Source organism: the organism of the source record quoted next, unplaced genomic scaffold (genome assembly GCF_019419815.1).
Source record: "Pyrus x bretschneideri cultivar Hongxiangsu unplaced genomic scaffold, Pyrus_bretschneideri_v1 Contig12, whole genome shotgun sequence".
NCBI lineage: Eukaryota > Viridiplantae > Streptophyta > Magnoliopsida > Rosales > Rosaceae > Pyrus > Pyrus x bretschneideri.
In genome coordinates this window covers 4169790-4186383 of record NW_025999413.1, presented here as the reverse complement: position 1 = coordinate 4186383, position 16594 = coordinate 4169790, and the positions used below count along the sequence as shown (strand labels likewise).

The window sequence follows — 16594 nt, the reverse complement described above, 5'->3', positions numbered from 1 at the left end:
CCATGTAATATTTTGTAATATATTTATCTAATATGGTCTATGTCAAATCCCACCAAAAGAGAGAAACGATTTTGGAGCACGTTGATGTAAGGTTAATTGTTTGACCAATGGTGCATATATTGTACTATAAAGTTTATCAACGTGATGTACGAAAACTATTCAGTCCATCACTTTCCATAACCCTGCAATATACTATTCATTCTTTTAATAGAGGAAGTGAGAGGGAAAAAGATACGTGACAGCATATGAAAGTGCAATAACGGACGAGATAGCTGGAAGCTGCGAAAGCAATGATGCATGCAAGTGCGACACAAAAACAAGAAAAAAAAAAAAAAAACCATCAAAACGCGGAAAATTTGTGCATAGCCTGCAGACAAAGCCACATTGCCATAATTACAAGTTTACCCTTGATTTTTATACAAGCGGATGAGAGAGAGCACAAAACAGTAGAGCTCTAAAGATTGGCCGGCTGCCGATACCCAATAGAACCCAATGATCCACCTACCACTCGCTCGGGTAGCAATCGTGAAACTCGTACGGTTGAGACATTAACTACATGGTTTGTGGTAAGAAAAAAGTGACATTTATTTAGGTAAATTGATTGGTGTGTTGATCTCTTAGTTCAATTGCTATTGAGTAGAGATAACAAAGTTGTGTGTTGGTGCTTGGATCCCGATAGTTCAATGATAGGGATGACGTTCAGAGCAAAAAAAAAACACAATATTAGGTGGAAGGGAAAGTTTTAGTCTAGGGGTAATTTTGTCTTCTAACATCAATTTTGGTTAAATTTATAAGAATTAAAAAAACTAGGATATATTTCAGTAAGTGTTCTTTGAAATGGTTATAATTCCAAATTTTTTTATTTTAAATAGGATTCTTATCTGTCTGATGACATGGCTTAGGTATTTATAAGAAAGAAATTAGAATTTAAAAAAAAAATATATATATATATATATATATATATTCAAATGCAACGGTAACATGGCATCAGCTAGCTGACGTTATGCTCACATCAAGTAGCCGTTGCATTCAAACCTTTGGGCCGGCCGGTTGGCCCCTTTTTCCATTTTTAGCCCGGTAGAGCCCATGTGCCATTTGACTTAATCATCAGTTGAAGACGGTTTTCATGTCATTTCGAGCTATTTTTAGCTCTATAGCCTTTTGATCGAGTCAGTTGGAGATGGCTAAGGCTGCTGTATATGTCAGTCCTTATTTTGTAATGTTTATTGTTCTTTCTTTTCTGCTTGTATAAGTAAGCGTTCTCCGAAAGGCTTCAAAATACTCCAATTCTATTTTTCAATTCAACAAATCAGTTTGTAAACTGTTTAATTTATTAGAGTGTGTTTTTCCAAGAAGCTTGCTGCTTCTTTTCTTTTTGTTTGTCCAACTTCGTAGAGAGTGAAAGCGAGTGAGAGGTGTGATACAGTTCATAAACTTATCACCCAAATATCCTGGTCTTGAGTTAGCAAACTTTGAATACCAACACCGGTAGTTTGTTTTGAAGATAACAGGAACGGCGATGGTGGTGTTTTGCTTCTCTATTTGCTAAAGGTTTTGAAGGTATTTGAAGCCATATATAGTTGGTTTCAACGCAAGTGTTTTCTTTCTTTTAATTTTATATGCGTGGTACTGTAATTTGCAATAAAGTAGAAATGCCACTTGTGATGTCTACTAATATGTTACACACTCGTTTTACACAGAGGGAAAGATTTGACAATGCACAGGGAAAAGCTGCTGGGCGATGTGATGGAGAAGAAGGGTTCTGGGTTGGCGGAATACTAAAACCGTGGTTGTTTGGAGTGACATGTCACTGTATTGTTGGGCCACATAGCATGGATGCATTACCGAAACAAAATTATTAGAAAGGTGGGATCTATCATCCACTTCGAAAAATATGTCCCGCTATATGTCAAGTAAATGTCTCATCCACACTTGCAATTTGCACAACCAAACTCTATCTTCTTCCTTTCTTGTGCATATCATCTCACCCTCATTCACTCTTTTCTCCGGCCCATCCCAATCCGTCTCTCTTCTTCGGTTTCTTCTAAAATTTTCGATTTTGAAACTGAAACCAACCGTGTGAAAATTTTCTGTTCAGCTCATGGTTTCAGGGGTCCAGCTTTCTTTTCCATCTCCGATGGCAAAACTAGGCTCCGTCAAAGTTATTGAGGTTTGCAGGGTAGCTCCCAAACCAAGCTCGCCGCTGGACTCCGCCCACCCGGATGATGTGTCTCTTCCTCTAACATTCTTTGACCTCCGCTGGCTAAGGTTCCCACCGCCTCAATTCCTTTCCTTCTACAACATGCCTTCTTTCGACCCATCACACTTCTTCGATTCCATATTTCCGAAACTTAAAACCTCGCTTTCTGCCACCTTCCAACACTTTGTACCTCTAGCAGGAAACCTCACCTGGCCTCTAGACTCCCCTATACCCGTTCTCAATTATGTCAAAGGCGATGCAATTTTGCTCACAATCGCCGAGTCTGATGCTGATTTCCACCGTCTAATTTCAACCAACAACTTTGACATTGAAGCCAAAGAATACCATCCTCTTGAACCCCAATTGGCAGTGTCTCATGACAAAGCTGCTGTGCTGGCATTGCAAATAACCGTCTTTCCCAATGGCGGTTTTTCAATTGGATCAGCCATGCACAAGGCTGTCTTTGATGGCTTATCTGCATTTTCGTTTTTCAAATTTTGGGGTCACTTATGCAAACATGGAGGAAGAGAAGGAGGAGGACCGCCACCCTTGCCAACTTACAACAGAAAGGTCATTAAGGACCCTGCCGGGCTCCAAGCAATCTTCTCAAACGAGTGGTTAAGATTGGGTGGTCCAAACAATAGAACCTTAATGCTTTTTGAGGTTGGAGGTCCAGGAGACAGAATTCGAGGCACCTTCGAGTTCACACGAGCTAAAATCGAAATGTTAAGGCGGTCAGTGATGAGGACTATGAAGGCAAAGAAGAAGGAACAAGCTGATCATTCAAAACTATTGCATTTGTCGACAAATTTGCTAACATGTGCCTATACATGGGTTTGCTTAGTTAGGGCTGAAGAGATCAAGACAGAGAAAGTAGTATTCATCCTTCACGTGGACTGCCGGTCGCGCTTAGACCCTCCCCTACCACCAACCTATTTCGGGAATTGCATCGCAGGACATAGTGTAGTTGCGAAAACAAAAGACCTACTGGGAGAAGATGGACTGTTAGTGGCCTTGAATGCTATTAGTGAAGTTATAAAAAGTTTAGACAAGACCCTTTTGGAGGGTGCAGAGACTTGGGTCTCAAGAATCTTGAATACACTACTGCAGCCTAGTACTGATAGAATAATTACCACCGCTGGTTTGTTAATGTTACTAGAATCAACGAGAGTTTTGATTTGGATGGAGCTGCACAGAAAACAACAATGAACAGCAACTGGAGAAAACGAATGGTTTCTTGTTCTTAGCTCTGCAGAAAACTTTTCTTGCAGAGGAATATTTCTTCACACTTCAAAAAGGAGCACTAACGTGCTTTTACATTAACTGAAGGCCCTTAACTTGGGACCACAAAGAACACCACATTTCATCCTAGACACACATCTTTCTAATCTCATGGATCACTCAACACATGGCACTCATGGCCTTTTACTAAACTAGACATTTACACTTTGCCTCATTTTGCACAAGTGGATACACCAATTTAACCAAAACTTATTCTAAAACATTTCAGCTCAAATACTTATAGTTCAACACTCCCCTTTAAGTTTTGAGCTAATTTCACACCAAGCAAATCTCGAAGATAGTTGAACCGATCCTTAGACAAAGCCCTAGTAAATATGTCTGCCACCTGCTCATTTGTTGGACAGTACACCAAATCGATTATCCCTTCCTGGAGTGCATTCTTGATAAAATGATACCTTCTGTCAATGTGTTTGGTTTTCTGATGGAAAACAGGATTCTTGGTAATTGCAATTGCTGCTGTATTATCACAGTGTACTGGAGTTGCTTCAGTTTGCATCTCACCAAAATCTTCAAGAACAAACCTAAGCCAAATGGCTTGAGCAGTTGCTTCAGAGGCACTGATGTACTCTGCTTCTGCTGTAGAGAGTGCTACACAATTCTGCTTCACTGAGGCCCACGAGAACACTCCACTGCCAAAGGAAAATGCATAACCAGAAGTACTCTTGCTATCATCAACAGATCCACCCCAATCACTATCACAGAATCCAATTAGCATTGCATTTTTTCCCTTTACATACTCTAAACCATAGTCTAAAGTTCCCTTGATATACCTAAGCACTCTTTTGGCTGTTCCAAGATGTTTATTTGTAGGGCAGTGCATGAATCGAGCTAGAAGGCTTGCAGCATACATTATATCTGGTCGAGTTGCTGTGAGATACAGCAGACTTCCCACAATTCTTCGATACTGTTCCTCACTTGCTGAACCACTGCTATCATCTTTGCATAGCTTCTCTGATGAAACCAGTGGTGTAAACACAGATTTACACTCACTCAAACCAAACTTATCTAACAAAGAAACAGCATACTTCCTTTGATGGATAAATATGCTTGTGTGAGTTTGAATCACTCCCATACCAAGGAAATGATGAAGGAGCCCCAAATCTGTCATCTCATATTTTGTCATCATGTCTTCCTTAAACTCCTTCAACATCTCAGTGCTATTCCCAGTATACACTATGTCATCCACATAGATTGAAACTATCAGAATTTCTCCTCCCCTTGCTTTGATGTAAAGAGTAGCTTCACTCTGACTTTTTACAAACCCACAGTGAGCAAAATAGGTATCAATTTCACTATACCAGGCTCTTGGCGCCTGTTTTAGACCATATAAAGCTTTATAAAGCTTGTACACCTTGTCTTCACTCCCCTTGATCACAAAACCATCTGGTTGTTCTACATAAACTTCTTCCTTGAGTACTCCATTCAGAAAAGCATATTTCACATCTAGTTGATATAATTTCCAACTTTTCTGAGCTGCCAAAGCAATTAGAGTCCGAATTGTATCCAGTCTAGCTACAGGTGCAAACGTTTCATTGTAATCCACACCTGGTTTCTGAGCATATCCTTTGGCTACCAGCTTTGCCTTATGCTTTTGCACTGTCCCATCGAGATTAAGCTTGGTCTTGAACACCCACTTAACCCCAATTATGGGTTTATCACTTGGTCTGTTCACCAAATCCCATGTTGCATTCTTCTCAATCATTGACAGTTCATCTTTCATAGCCTTCATCCATGCTTCATCTTTGGCTGCCTCTTCAAACTTTTCAGGTTCCATAATACAAAGATTGCATTGTGCCAAAACATCATCTAGATTCCTCCATTTCAATGGAGTGTGATCAAAAGCTTGAGTCCTTCTCATGCTGCTGTCCACATCACTTACAGATTCATGAGAGAATGCCAGATTTGGTGACAAAGCATAATCATTTTCCTCTGGAGTTGTCTCTGATGGGATACATTTAGGCAGCACAGATAGCTCACTAGGATTAAACACAGTTACATAGTCCTCAGGAGCTGTCTTCCATTCCCAGGCTGCATTTTCATCAAACACTACATCCCTTGAGAGTATAAGCTTTTTGCTAAGAGGATCATACACCCTGTACCCCTTTTCACAGGTTGCATAACCTACAAATATGCCCTTGACACTCTTTGCATCTAGTTTCTGTCTCAACTCATTTGGTGTGTGTACATAACACAGACAACCAAAGATTCTAAGATGTGCAATTCCAGGTTTTCGACCACTGAATGCTTCAAATGGAGTTACTTCTTCAAGAGCTCTTGTAGGACACCTGTTCAATATATAGACAGCTGTGAGTATAGATTCTGCCCATAAGTAGTATGGTAGTCCTTTGTCATGGAGCATAGCTTTTGCCATCTCAACTACAGCTCTGTTCTTCCTCTCTACCACTCCATTCTGTTGTGGAGTATAGGCCATAGATAACTGTCTTTGAATCCCTGCATCTTCACACAGTTTGTTAAATTCACAAGATGTGAATTCACCCCCTCTGTCACTCCTTAAACATTTTATCTTAAAGCCACTTTGTAATTCCACCATGGACTTGAATTTTCGAAAACAGATCAATGCATCTGACTTATATTTCAGGAAATAAACCCATATCATTCTTGTACAGTCATCTACAAGAAGCATGAAATATTTGTTACCCCCAAGAGAATCATTCTGCATAGGACCGCACAGATCCACATGCACCAGTTCTAGAGGTTTACTTGCTCTCCATGCTTGATTCTTTGGAAACCACTCTCTGTGCTGTTTCCCAAACTGACAACCTTCACAAACTTCATCCATTTCTTCTAAAACTGGGAGACCATGCACCATTTCTTTGTTCTTAAGCTGTTGAAGACCTCTAAAATGCAGATGGCCTAGTCTCTTGTGCCATATCCAAGTAGACTTAGAAATACCTGCTCTCAGTACAACCTGATCATTTGGTATCAATGTCAAAGGATAACACCTGTTCTTTTTCATTTCAACTTTGAGTACAAGACAATCCAATGAAGGTCCATCAAAGATACTACACATTTTTCCCCCAAATAACAGGTAGTAACCGTGTTCATCCATCTGCCCCACACTTAACAGATTTTCCTTCAACCCAGGTAGATACATTACTTCTTTGACATATTTTCTGCCTTTGCTAGTGTCTATCACAAGTGTACCAAAACCTGCCACATTCATGAGTTCCCCTGTGGGCATTTGAACCTTGCCAACCACATTTGTCTTCATGTCTATCAACAACTTAGAATCCCCTGTCATATGGTTGCTACAACCACTGTCTACATACCATTCTCCATTCACTTTTGATTCAGTGGTTGTGCTATTTGCATAAAACAGGTTCCCTGTCACCTCTACCTGATTAGCACTATTTGCCTTCTGCACCAATTTGCCTACTGTGCACTCTCTAGCGCAGTGACCAAACTTTTCACAGTTATAGCATTTAGGTTTCCCTTTATACCTACACTCTCCAAAGTGAAACTTAGAACATACCCTGCACTGTGGTTTGGTACCTATCTGCCCCATTGACTGTGCATTATGTGCAGAATTAGCAGGAAGTTTCTGCTGAAATTTAGGTTTTGAACCCCATTTCTTGCCCTTATTATTCCAATTTTTCTGAAACTGAGATGAACCAGATTGACCTTCACCCCTATTCTACTCTTTTGAACTCACTGAGAAAGATGAGAATGCTTTCCCAGTAGTATCAACAGTATGCAGATCAAACCGTTGTTCTTGACTCTTTAAGATTGCAACTACTTCTTGCAACTCTACAGTCTCTAGACACTTTGTGTTTTCTATAACCAAACAGATAGAATCATAAGGTTTGCTAAGACTGATCAGTACTTTCTGCACAAGTCTCTCATTCGACAGAGATTCACCAAATGTTCTCATTTGATTAATTAACTCATTCAGCCGTGTAAGATAGCTAGATAAAGACTCATCATCTCTCATCCTAGCATATTCAAACTCTCTCCTAAGATTCTGCAGTTTCACAGATCGTACCTGATCACCACCGTGATACTCCCCGTACAACAAATCGCATGCCATCTTGGCTGACTCGGCATTGGCAATTCGTGGGAATATCTGATCCGAGACTGCATTCTGAATGATTCCCAAAGCCTTTGCGTCTTTCATCAGAACAGCTACCATTTTTCCATCATCCTCCGATGCTTCTCCAGCTTCCTTCTTCTTCGGATTGGAGGTTGCAATCCCCTTCTCTACCAGATTCCATAACCCAAGAGATTTGAAAATCGTTGTCATTTTAATTCTCCAGAACTCGTAGTTCTCACCGGAGAAAACTGGAGTTCTCACTTCCGAGCCTCCAGATCCAGACATGTTTTGATCTGAATCGACAACTTCACAGAGCTTCAAGAGAGCTTCGATTGAGCTCAAAAATAGCTTCACAGATTTACGCCCAGATTGTTAGACCCAACCTGGCTCTGAGGCCATGTTAATGTTACTAGAATCAACGAGAGTTTTGATTTGGATGGAGCTGCACAGAAAACAACAATGAACAGCAACTGGAGAAAACGAATGGTTTCTTGTTCTTAGCTCTGCAGAAAACTTTTCTTGCAGAGGAATATTTCTTCACACTTCAAAAAGGAGCACTAACGTGCTTTTACATTAACTGAAGGCCCTTAACTTGGGACCACAAAGAACACCACATTTCATCCTAGACACACATTTTTCTAATCTCATGGATCACTCAACACATGGCACTCATGGCCTTTTACTAAACTAGACATTTACACTTTGCCTCATTTTGCACAAGTGGATACACCAATTTAACCAAAACTTATTCTAAAACATTTCAGCTCAAATACTTATAGTTCAACATGGTTCACCCCAGTTTGAGTTTTACGATGCAGCGGATTTCGGATGGGGGAGACCAACGAAGCACGAGATAGTTTCGATAGATGGAACAGGGGCGATGTCTTATCAAAAGAGCAAGAATGGCGATGGTGCGGTTGAGGTTGGGTTGGTTTTGCAAAAACGTTACATGAAGGCTTTTGCTTACCTATTTGCTGAAGGTCTTGGAGAAAAATTAAGCCGTATGTAGTAGCATACTACTAAAGCTTTGTGTGTCGTACTGTGATTTTTCTCGGTTTATTTTGTGTGATTTGCAGATTAATAAAAATGGTTTTCGATTTCATTTGTAATAAAAAAAAATGAACACTCTGAAGTAACACTGATGCTGGAGAAAAATCATTTAAATTATAAGCATACACAGTTAGACTTTGTTCTTGCTTCAAATGTCGAGTTTAAGAAACATCAACCCCAAAACAAAGAAATGCAAAACAAAACACAGGGACACAAAAGGAGCATACTCTCAATTGAGTTGTTTTCGTATGCATCAAATTGTGATTTGCAATTAAGTAGGAACGGCTTCCGATTTCATTTGGCATTAATTAAAATAATAAAAAAAATGAACAAACGCTCTGAAGCATTGGTGCCAGAGAAAAATAAAATTGGAATTATTAGCGTAATGTTCTCTGAACGAAGCAGCCACCCATTGCCCGAGTAGACGGAGGTCCAATCACAAAAATGGTTCAACAAGGCTTTGCCACGTTGTTGAAACCATTGCCAGACAAAGACGATAGCGTATGAGGAGGCACCGAATTGGAATCCCAGATCGTCGTCTTTGTCATTGGCGGTGGACCAAGAGGATCCGACCTGATTTAGACACCGAGCCATTAGCAGTGGACTCAAAACGATAGTAAATAGAATAATGAATATTTGAGCATAGAATAATGCTAAAAAAGAAAGATTAAAATTTTAAATTAAATTTGCAGATCAAATGATATGTTATCAATCGGAAATAAACAAGTTAATCAACACTTAATTAATAATCTAATCATCAACAGCCACATCATTTGGTTTACAAAATTTGATTTAAAATTTTGGTCTCCCTTAGTGCATCTCTAAAGGAGATGTCAAATATAATATATCAAAATTTTATTTGATGACTGATGTAGCAAATTGAATACAAGTGCTAAATTCTCTTCTTTTCCAATGAATGTGTCAAATATTTATTTTATTATTTTATTGGACCTAGAGTTATATTAACTAATAAAAAATAATCAAAATTAATTGTAGTTTTTATTCTATTGGTTGTTAATGGGATCCATGAATTAAAAAAATCAATTAAATATATTTGACTCTTTCTTTATTTGCTGTCAGAAAAGGCAACTAGAAAGTAAAAAGTCAAATGACTCACATGTCACATCATATATGACATATCCATTGAAGAACACCTAAATATTTTTTAATCATATTTGACATATTTGACATCTCCTTTGGACATGGTCTTAGCATTACCCTTTGAGCATAATATTTCAAAAAATGAAAATATGCTCTTAATATATATTTATATCATCATTTGTATGTTTCTCTAACAGATGTGAGACTCATCTGTTAGTAAGCCGCACTTGTAGGGGTGGGCACAGTTTGGATTGGTTCGGTGCGGTTTTGCGTAAAACCGAAACCATTTTGGTTTGCTTTGATTCGGTTTTAAATTATTTTAGTTTCAGTTTCAAATTTGCAAACTAAATGTTTTAGCCATTAATACAATCCAAAGGGTTCAAATTGCCACTGAAATCCAAATAATATTCCAAACTGTACACCAGTTTAAACCAAAGCCGTCGTGATTCAGCGGCTTCACTGCAATCTCAAAGGGGTTCATAATCTGGAAAAGTTCTCAACAAAAACTACAAAAGCAACAATAATTACATGACTTTACAGAGTTTTCTTCACTACGCGGAAGAGCCTAAGGCCAGTGGACATGTGTGTAAAGTTCTAGTGAATGACAATGAGTGTTAGTTGATATTACTTGGATGACATTTAACTTTATTCCCGAGCTATTTGTAATACAAGTGGTATAGTTAATCTTTAATTCATGAGGACTACGGAGTCTTAACTCCATGCAGCTAACTTAAAGAAATCCTGATAAGGATTGAATGCAAAGATATTGAATCATGATAGGACTCATTCAATATTAAGATGATAAGGATATATAACTGTTAATAAGCTGGTTGTGTAACCCTAGCCGTGTATATATGAAGTTATAGTCTCTGCCCCCATACTTGAAAAAACCCTAAGTATTACTGAGACCAATTCATACAGTAAGGGAGCTATTGAGTAGTGGGAGAAGAAGACTGACTTGCATATCATCCATGACGTTGAATACAAGTAGGTGTTCTTGTGATAAATTTCTGTTATGTGCGGTATTATACTCAGCATGAATTGAATGTATTGTAATCGTAGTACCTAGTTAATACAGTTATGACTAATGAGTTTCATTGAACTGCTTACAATATGGTACCACTTACATATAAGTACTCAAACAAGAAAAACAGCGAGCAATACTAATTCGAGAGTCGGAGCTGTAACCCTGGAATACAAGATCAAATATAGAAAAAAAATCCCAACGACCAAATTAAAAGCTCCGCAAATATAAAAACCAGAGAAAAAAACCCTTTTAAGTTTTGCGGTGCGGTTTCATATGTTCAAATTTGAAATTAAACCTTTTTTCAAACTACGATTCGGTTTCAAACTGAAATCATTTTAAAATGGCAAAACCAAATCGTTCAATGCGGTCTAATTTTGTTCATGTTTCAGTTTCGGTTTTGTTTCAAGTGTTGATCCCTACGCACCTTTGTTAGACCATCTCCAACCGTTGAAGTAAAAATTAGGTTTTAATCCAGAAACAACTTTTCTGCTCCAACTCTTCTGGCCTAAAATTTTAGCCCAAATTATTAAAAATAAATTTAGGCTTTTTTTTTTAAATTGACTTTAAAAATAATATATGTAGACTATCATAAATTAATTTTATGAACATTTTAACCTTAAATATTTAAATTCCGATAAATATTGAAAAATCACTAAATCGACATATAAAACTCATGAAGCACTATGGAAAAATCACTAAATCGGATCACTAATAAACCATGATCAATAGAAATGATTTTGGAAGATGGTAGAAAGAAAAATTTGAAGAATTGTAGGTGTGAGTTTTGGGTGGATATTTGAACAAATACATAGGTATTTATAGAGTTTTTGAATGAATTTTGAGTTAAATAATTTTTTTTAATTATTTTAGCCATTGAATTTAAATTTGGGACATTAGATCTTTTTTTTATCGTTAGATTTGATCATATATGATCTCAGCCGTTGGATTTAATAAACATATAAATATAAAACTAAAAAAAAGATTGAACTTGTACCGTTGGATCAACCAAAAATACATAGGTATTTATAGTGTCGATCTTAGTCGTTAAATCGGACCGCACGATCAAAAATAGGGCCGTTAGGCTTATGTTTGTAGGAAGAGGATCATCTCCAAATCCATTTTGTGAGAATCATAGGGATCTCCATATCTTAATCGTTCATCATACATCGTGCGGTCAGTTTTCGTCAGATACTATTTTGTATTTAATTTTAAATAAAAAAAGTCAAATAATTTCTGACTGCACGATATACGATGCGTGAATTTCTAAGATCCTCACAAAATGCATCCGATGGACATGGAGTAGTTGCGAAAACAAAATTCCTACTGGGAGAAGATGGATTGTTAGTGGCCTTGAATGCAATTTAAAGGGTGTGGACAGGACCCGTTTGGAGGGTGCAGAAATCAAATAATTTCTTGGACTGTTAGTGGCCTTGAATGCAAAATAAAAAGTTTGGATAAGACCCTTTTGGAGGGTGCAGAAAACAAATAATTTCTTGGACTGTTAGTGGCCTTGAATGCAAAATAAAAAGTTTGGTCAAGACCCTTTTGGAGGGTGCAGAGACTTGGGTCTCAAGAATCTTGAATACACTACTGCAGCCTAGTACTGATAGAACAATTAACACCGCCGGTTCACCCCGGTTTAAGTTTTATGATGCAGTGAAGCACGAGGTAGTTTCGATAGATGGAACAGGGGCGATATCTTATCAAAAGAGCAAGAATGGCGATGGTGCAATTAAGGTTGGGTTGGTTTTGGAAAAACGTTATATGGAGGCTTTTGCTTATCTATTTGCGCTTTTGCTTATCTATTTGCTGAAGGTCTTGAAGAAAAGTTAAGCCGTATGTAGTTGCATGCTACTAAAGTTTGTTTCAACACAAGTTTCTTCTTCTTCTTTTTTTCTCGGTTTATTTTGTATGTACTGTGATTTGTAGATTAATAAAAATGGTTTTCAATTTCATTTGTTATCAGAAATATCAGTCTAAAGAAACACTGGTGTTGGAGAAAAATCATTGAAATTATTAGCATACACGGTCAGACCTTGTTCTTGCTTCAAATGTCAAGTCTACGAAACATCAACCCAATAACAAACAATCACAAAACAAAACACAAGGACACAAAAGGAGCATACTCTCAATTGAATTGTTTTTGTATGTGTCGTATTATGATTTGCAATTAAATAGAAATGGCTTCCGATTTCATTTGGCATAAAAAAAAAAAATTTAACAAACAAATATAATTGAAATTATTAGCATAATGTTCAATGAACAGTAAGGGATTACATGATCAGACCCTGTTCTTGTTTCAAATGGCAAGTTTAAGTAAAAGATCAACCCAAAAAAAGAAAAAAGGAGAAAGAATCACAAAACAAAAACAGGAACACAAAATTTTGGAGGAATCAGACGGATGAGATCTCCCATCACCTTAGCTTCTTTTGTTGGCTCCAACTGCATCCTTGACGGAGTCAGCTGCTCCCTGTGCCTTCTCCATCATTTGCTGACCAGCCTGCAAAAACATACATGCAATTACAACATGCATATGCAACGCATAATAAGTGTAGATGACGTTTCTTTATTAAATGACGGATTGTTGATACAGTATCATTAAGGCGTTGATATCATTGCACATAACATGTCAATAATATAGCGCATTCACATGTTATTGGTACAAAATCATTCCTTGGCAAAGAACGGATGTAATGTCTGTAGAATTAACAAAAGGAACAAGAAGTTCAAACCCCTTGGGCTGATTCCTTGGCAGATTGGGCAGCATTGCTCATTTGGTCCATCATGCCACTGGCCTTTTCCTGTATATCAAAATTGCAAAAGCACATGATCATCAACCATCAAAACGACCAACAAATTTTTAACCAAAGTGCTTTTCTAGTCAGATGCTTTTAGACTCACCTGAGCTTGGCCCTTGACCTGGCCAGCTTGTTGGCTCATGTTCTGGGATTGGTTCATCTTGATAAAGTATAATTCTCTTTCTACACAAATGCACACAAGAAAATATGAGGCCGCTGCAAAATGCTTACAACTTCCTTATGATGATGAAATGTTGAGGTTAGTGAGGGGGATTTTATAGTTTTTTCAGTTCCATTCATTGCTCGACACATGTTGAGCAATGTTTAGACTCAAGCCTAAAGACCAGGGCTACCTTTGATTAGGGTTTGAGTCATTCTCTCATGACAAAGCTAATTAGTTACGAATTTAGAGAGGGTTGTTTGCAAACAGGCTAAATTGTGGCCTAATTTATCGACTTTGAACTTGAATCTAGGCAGCTTACAGAGTAAAAATATAATGTCACATTTCCATGCACAGTTTAATTACTCATGGCAAAAACAAGAGAGTAGGCCACTTCAAGTTAGTTAAGTTAGTTTAATTCTAGGTCTTAGGCTCCATTCTCTCCTCTACTAAAATACAAACAAGCATGAGAGTACGGTATTGTCTCTTCATATACTGCACGAAACCCTTATTTGTGCTTCTCAGCTGTTTCACTCTCGTTTTTCACTTGTTGAAGTATATTTTTGACACCGGAAATCTTATGAAGTTAAATCTCTTTTAATATTTGAGAGATTTTGATTCTAATTGTATCAAAAAAATTTCTTAGTAGAACTCAATAATTATCGAATTGTGCAGATGATTAAGTTAGAACAATAATAACGTGAGTAGTAATAATCCACTAAAACGTCTTTGAAACTTCGACACTACCCTCTCCAACGTGCGAGAGAGATAAAGGTGTGATGAGACGTGGATGTTTCCTCATTACGCAATAATGTAGGAGTCACTAAACTAACAATACGTTGATAGAGTGTGTTTCTCATGCTGCGGAGCTTTAATTATGATACAAGACTAAACAATCAATAAAAAATGGATGAATAAGATAAGAGTAGAAACTTATTATATTAGGTTCATAAAGAATAACAATATTGATATAAAAAAAGTGGGGTTAATCTCAATTTACTACTTTAAAATTTTTTTGGTTTTCAACATTTGGTACATGAAGTTTTTTTTATCTCAGAGTGGTACATAAAGTTATAATTTTACGACACTTTCATACCCATGTTAAGGTTGCTATTAAGTTTACCGTCAACTGATGACGTGGTATCCATGTGAATAATTACATAACGCCACGTGGATATTTAAAACTAATAAAAATAAATTAATAAAATAATAAAAACTAAAAAGATAAGAACAACGGACGAGGTTCGATTACAAGAAAAGCGGTAGAAATATTACCGAAACAGTGGCAATCATTTTTTTATTGATTGTTTGGTCCCCAAAAGTAAGCTGAAATGGTGGCAGTCATTTTCTTTATTTGATAAAAGCGGTAGAAACATTACCGAAACACACTAAAATTTACAACGGACGAGGTTCAATTGCAAGAAAAGTCCAAAAGAAAATATGGACGCCCAAAACAAAGCTCAAACCAAAAGTTTGAGCCCAAAAACAGCAAAAGAAACAGAAAACCCTAGATTCCCTGCGACCGTTGTCGATGCATCGCCGGAAAACTTTCATCCAACAAACGCCAGAAATCCAGCCAAACAATCCCACAAAAATGATGGAAAGACGACTCCAACAACCTTCACAAAGCACCATAGATGACGGATCAGTAGTGAACCAAAGGAAGCTGGTGAGAGAACTCATCAGCAACAGAGTCACCGAAGGCAACAAAGCCGTCAAAGACAAATCCATGGGAGGTGGTGGTGTAAACACCCGAGCTGAATCAAAACGCACTTCCCAATCCGTGAGAGGTGGTGGTGTGATCACCTGCACCGGAACTCTACGCACATCCCGAAATAATCACGTCAGAACGCGTTTAAGGTAAGTAGCTACAGATCTGAAATCAAATGGTTTTGAGGAAGGCCAAGGAGGTGGACGATGGGAAAGATGGTGAAAAGAAATTGGAATTGATGGCATAGGATTTGGAAAATTAAAGCACAAATTGGTGATGATTAGCGGAAAGATTGCTGGGAGAACTAAATCCGAGAGCCACCGACCCAGGGCATGGCAAGGGCCGGCGGTGTAGGAGATGAAGTCTGAAGAAGGCTCAGCACTCAGACTAAAAAGGCTTCTCACGGGGGTGGAGAGAAAGACTCTCGTAGTGGGAGAGAAAGACTATCAGTGGCAGTCATTTTCTTGAGTTGCATATGACAGAGAGAATTCAGAGACAGTACTAAAAGCTGGATCCTCTTATGTTTTGGTGGTGTATGATTTTTAATCTGTTATTAACATCATTATACATGAACGGCACAGAATATGTTGTTCATAATATTTTTTTTTTCTTTTGGGGTGGTGCTATACACGTAATTATTTTCACCTTATATATGCCTCTTAAATTTTAGTCGTCTGATCAAATGAAGTGAAGAAGATTAAGATGTAAAGATTAACAAGGATGTGGGGGAGGTAAAAAAAAGTATGAATAGCACTACCCTTCTTTTAATACAAGGACGGTATTCGATCGGGATGACTTCAAAAATGGTTCGGCGAAATTACACAATGAGTTAGTAATATAACAGATCAAACTCGTCATTCATCTGAGTCAAACTTAAACTTCTTATTTATAAATGTCCCATTTAATTGTAGTGATATTAGACTTGTTTGAAAGTGCTTATGTAATGATTGAAAATTTTTTTGAAGAAATTTCTTTTGGAACCAATTCTTAGCAAAAAAAGGTAAGCAAATTCTGAAAAACATTTGAGGTACTTTCTGCATGCAAAAAACATATAATTGATGCTTCTTGTATAAAAAAACTTCAAATGCTTTTAGAATAAAAAAAAAAATCGTTCTAAAAATACTTGTAAACTAGCCCGCATTTCGCACTATAACCTTAGTAAAAAATATAATATAGTGGGTGGGATTTAGACAA

At 37.6% G+C, this 16594-nt stretch overlaps 2 protein-coding genes across 2 annotated transcripts; one reads left to right on the top strand and one right to left on the bottom strand.

Moving 5' to 3' along the window:
• The first annotated feature begins 1343 nt into the window (after window positions 1-1343).
• LOC103966828 (phenolic glucoside malonyltransferase 1-like) lies at window positions 1344-8655 on the top strand. Its single transcript, XM_048577561.1, has 3 exons — window positions 1344-1560; window positions 1701-3341; window positions 8333-8655. The coding sequence occupies exons 2-3, from the start codon at window positions 2102-2104 to the stop codon at window positions 8560-8562; spliced, it is 1470 nt and encodes a 489-aa protein (XP_048433518.1). The 5' UTR covers window positions 1344-1560; window positions 1701-2101; the 3' UTR covers window positions 8563-8655.
• Window positions 8656-12743: 4088 nt separating this feature from the next.
• LOC103966829 (late embryogenesis abundant protein 2-like) lies at window positions 12744-13764 on the bottom strand. Its single transcript, XM_009380047.3, has 3 exons — window positions 13633-13764; window positions 13464-13532; window positions 12744-13231 (listed from the first exon to the last, which is right to left on the bottom strand). Exons 1-3 carry the CDS (start codon window positions 13687-13689, stop codon window positions 13151-13153), a joined length of 207 nt encoding a protein of 68 aa, XP_009378322.2. The 5' UTR covers window positions 13690-13764; the 3' UTR covers window positions 12744-13150.
• Window positions 13765-16594: the final 2830 nt, after the last annotated feature.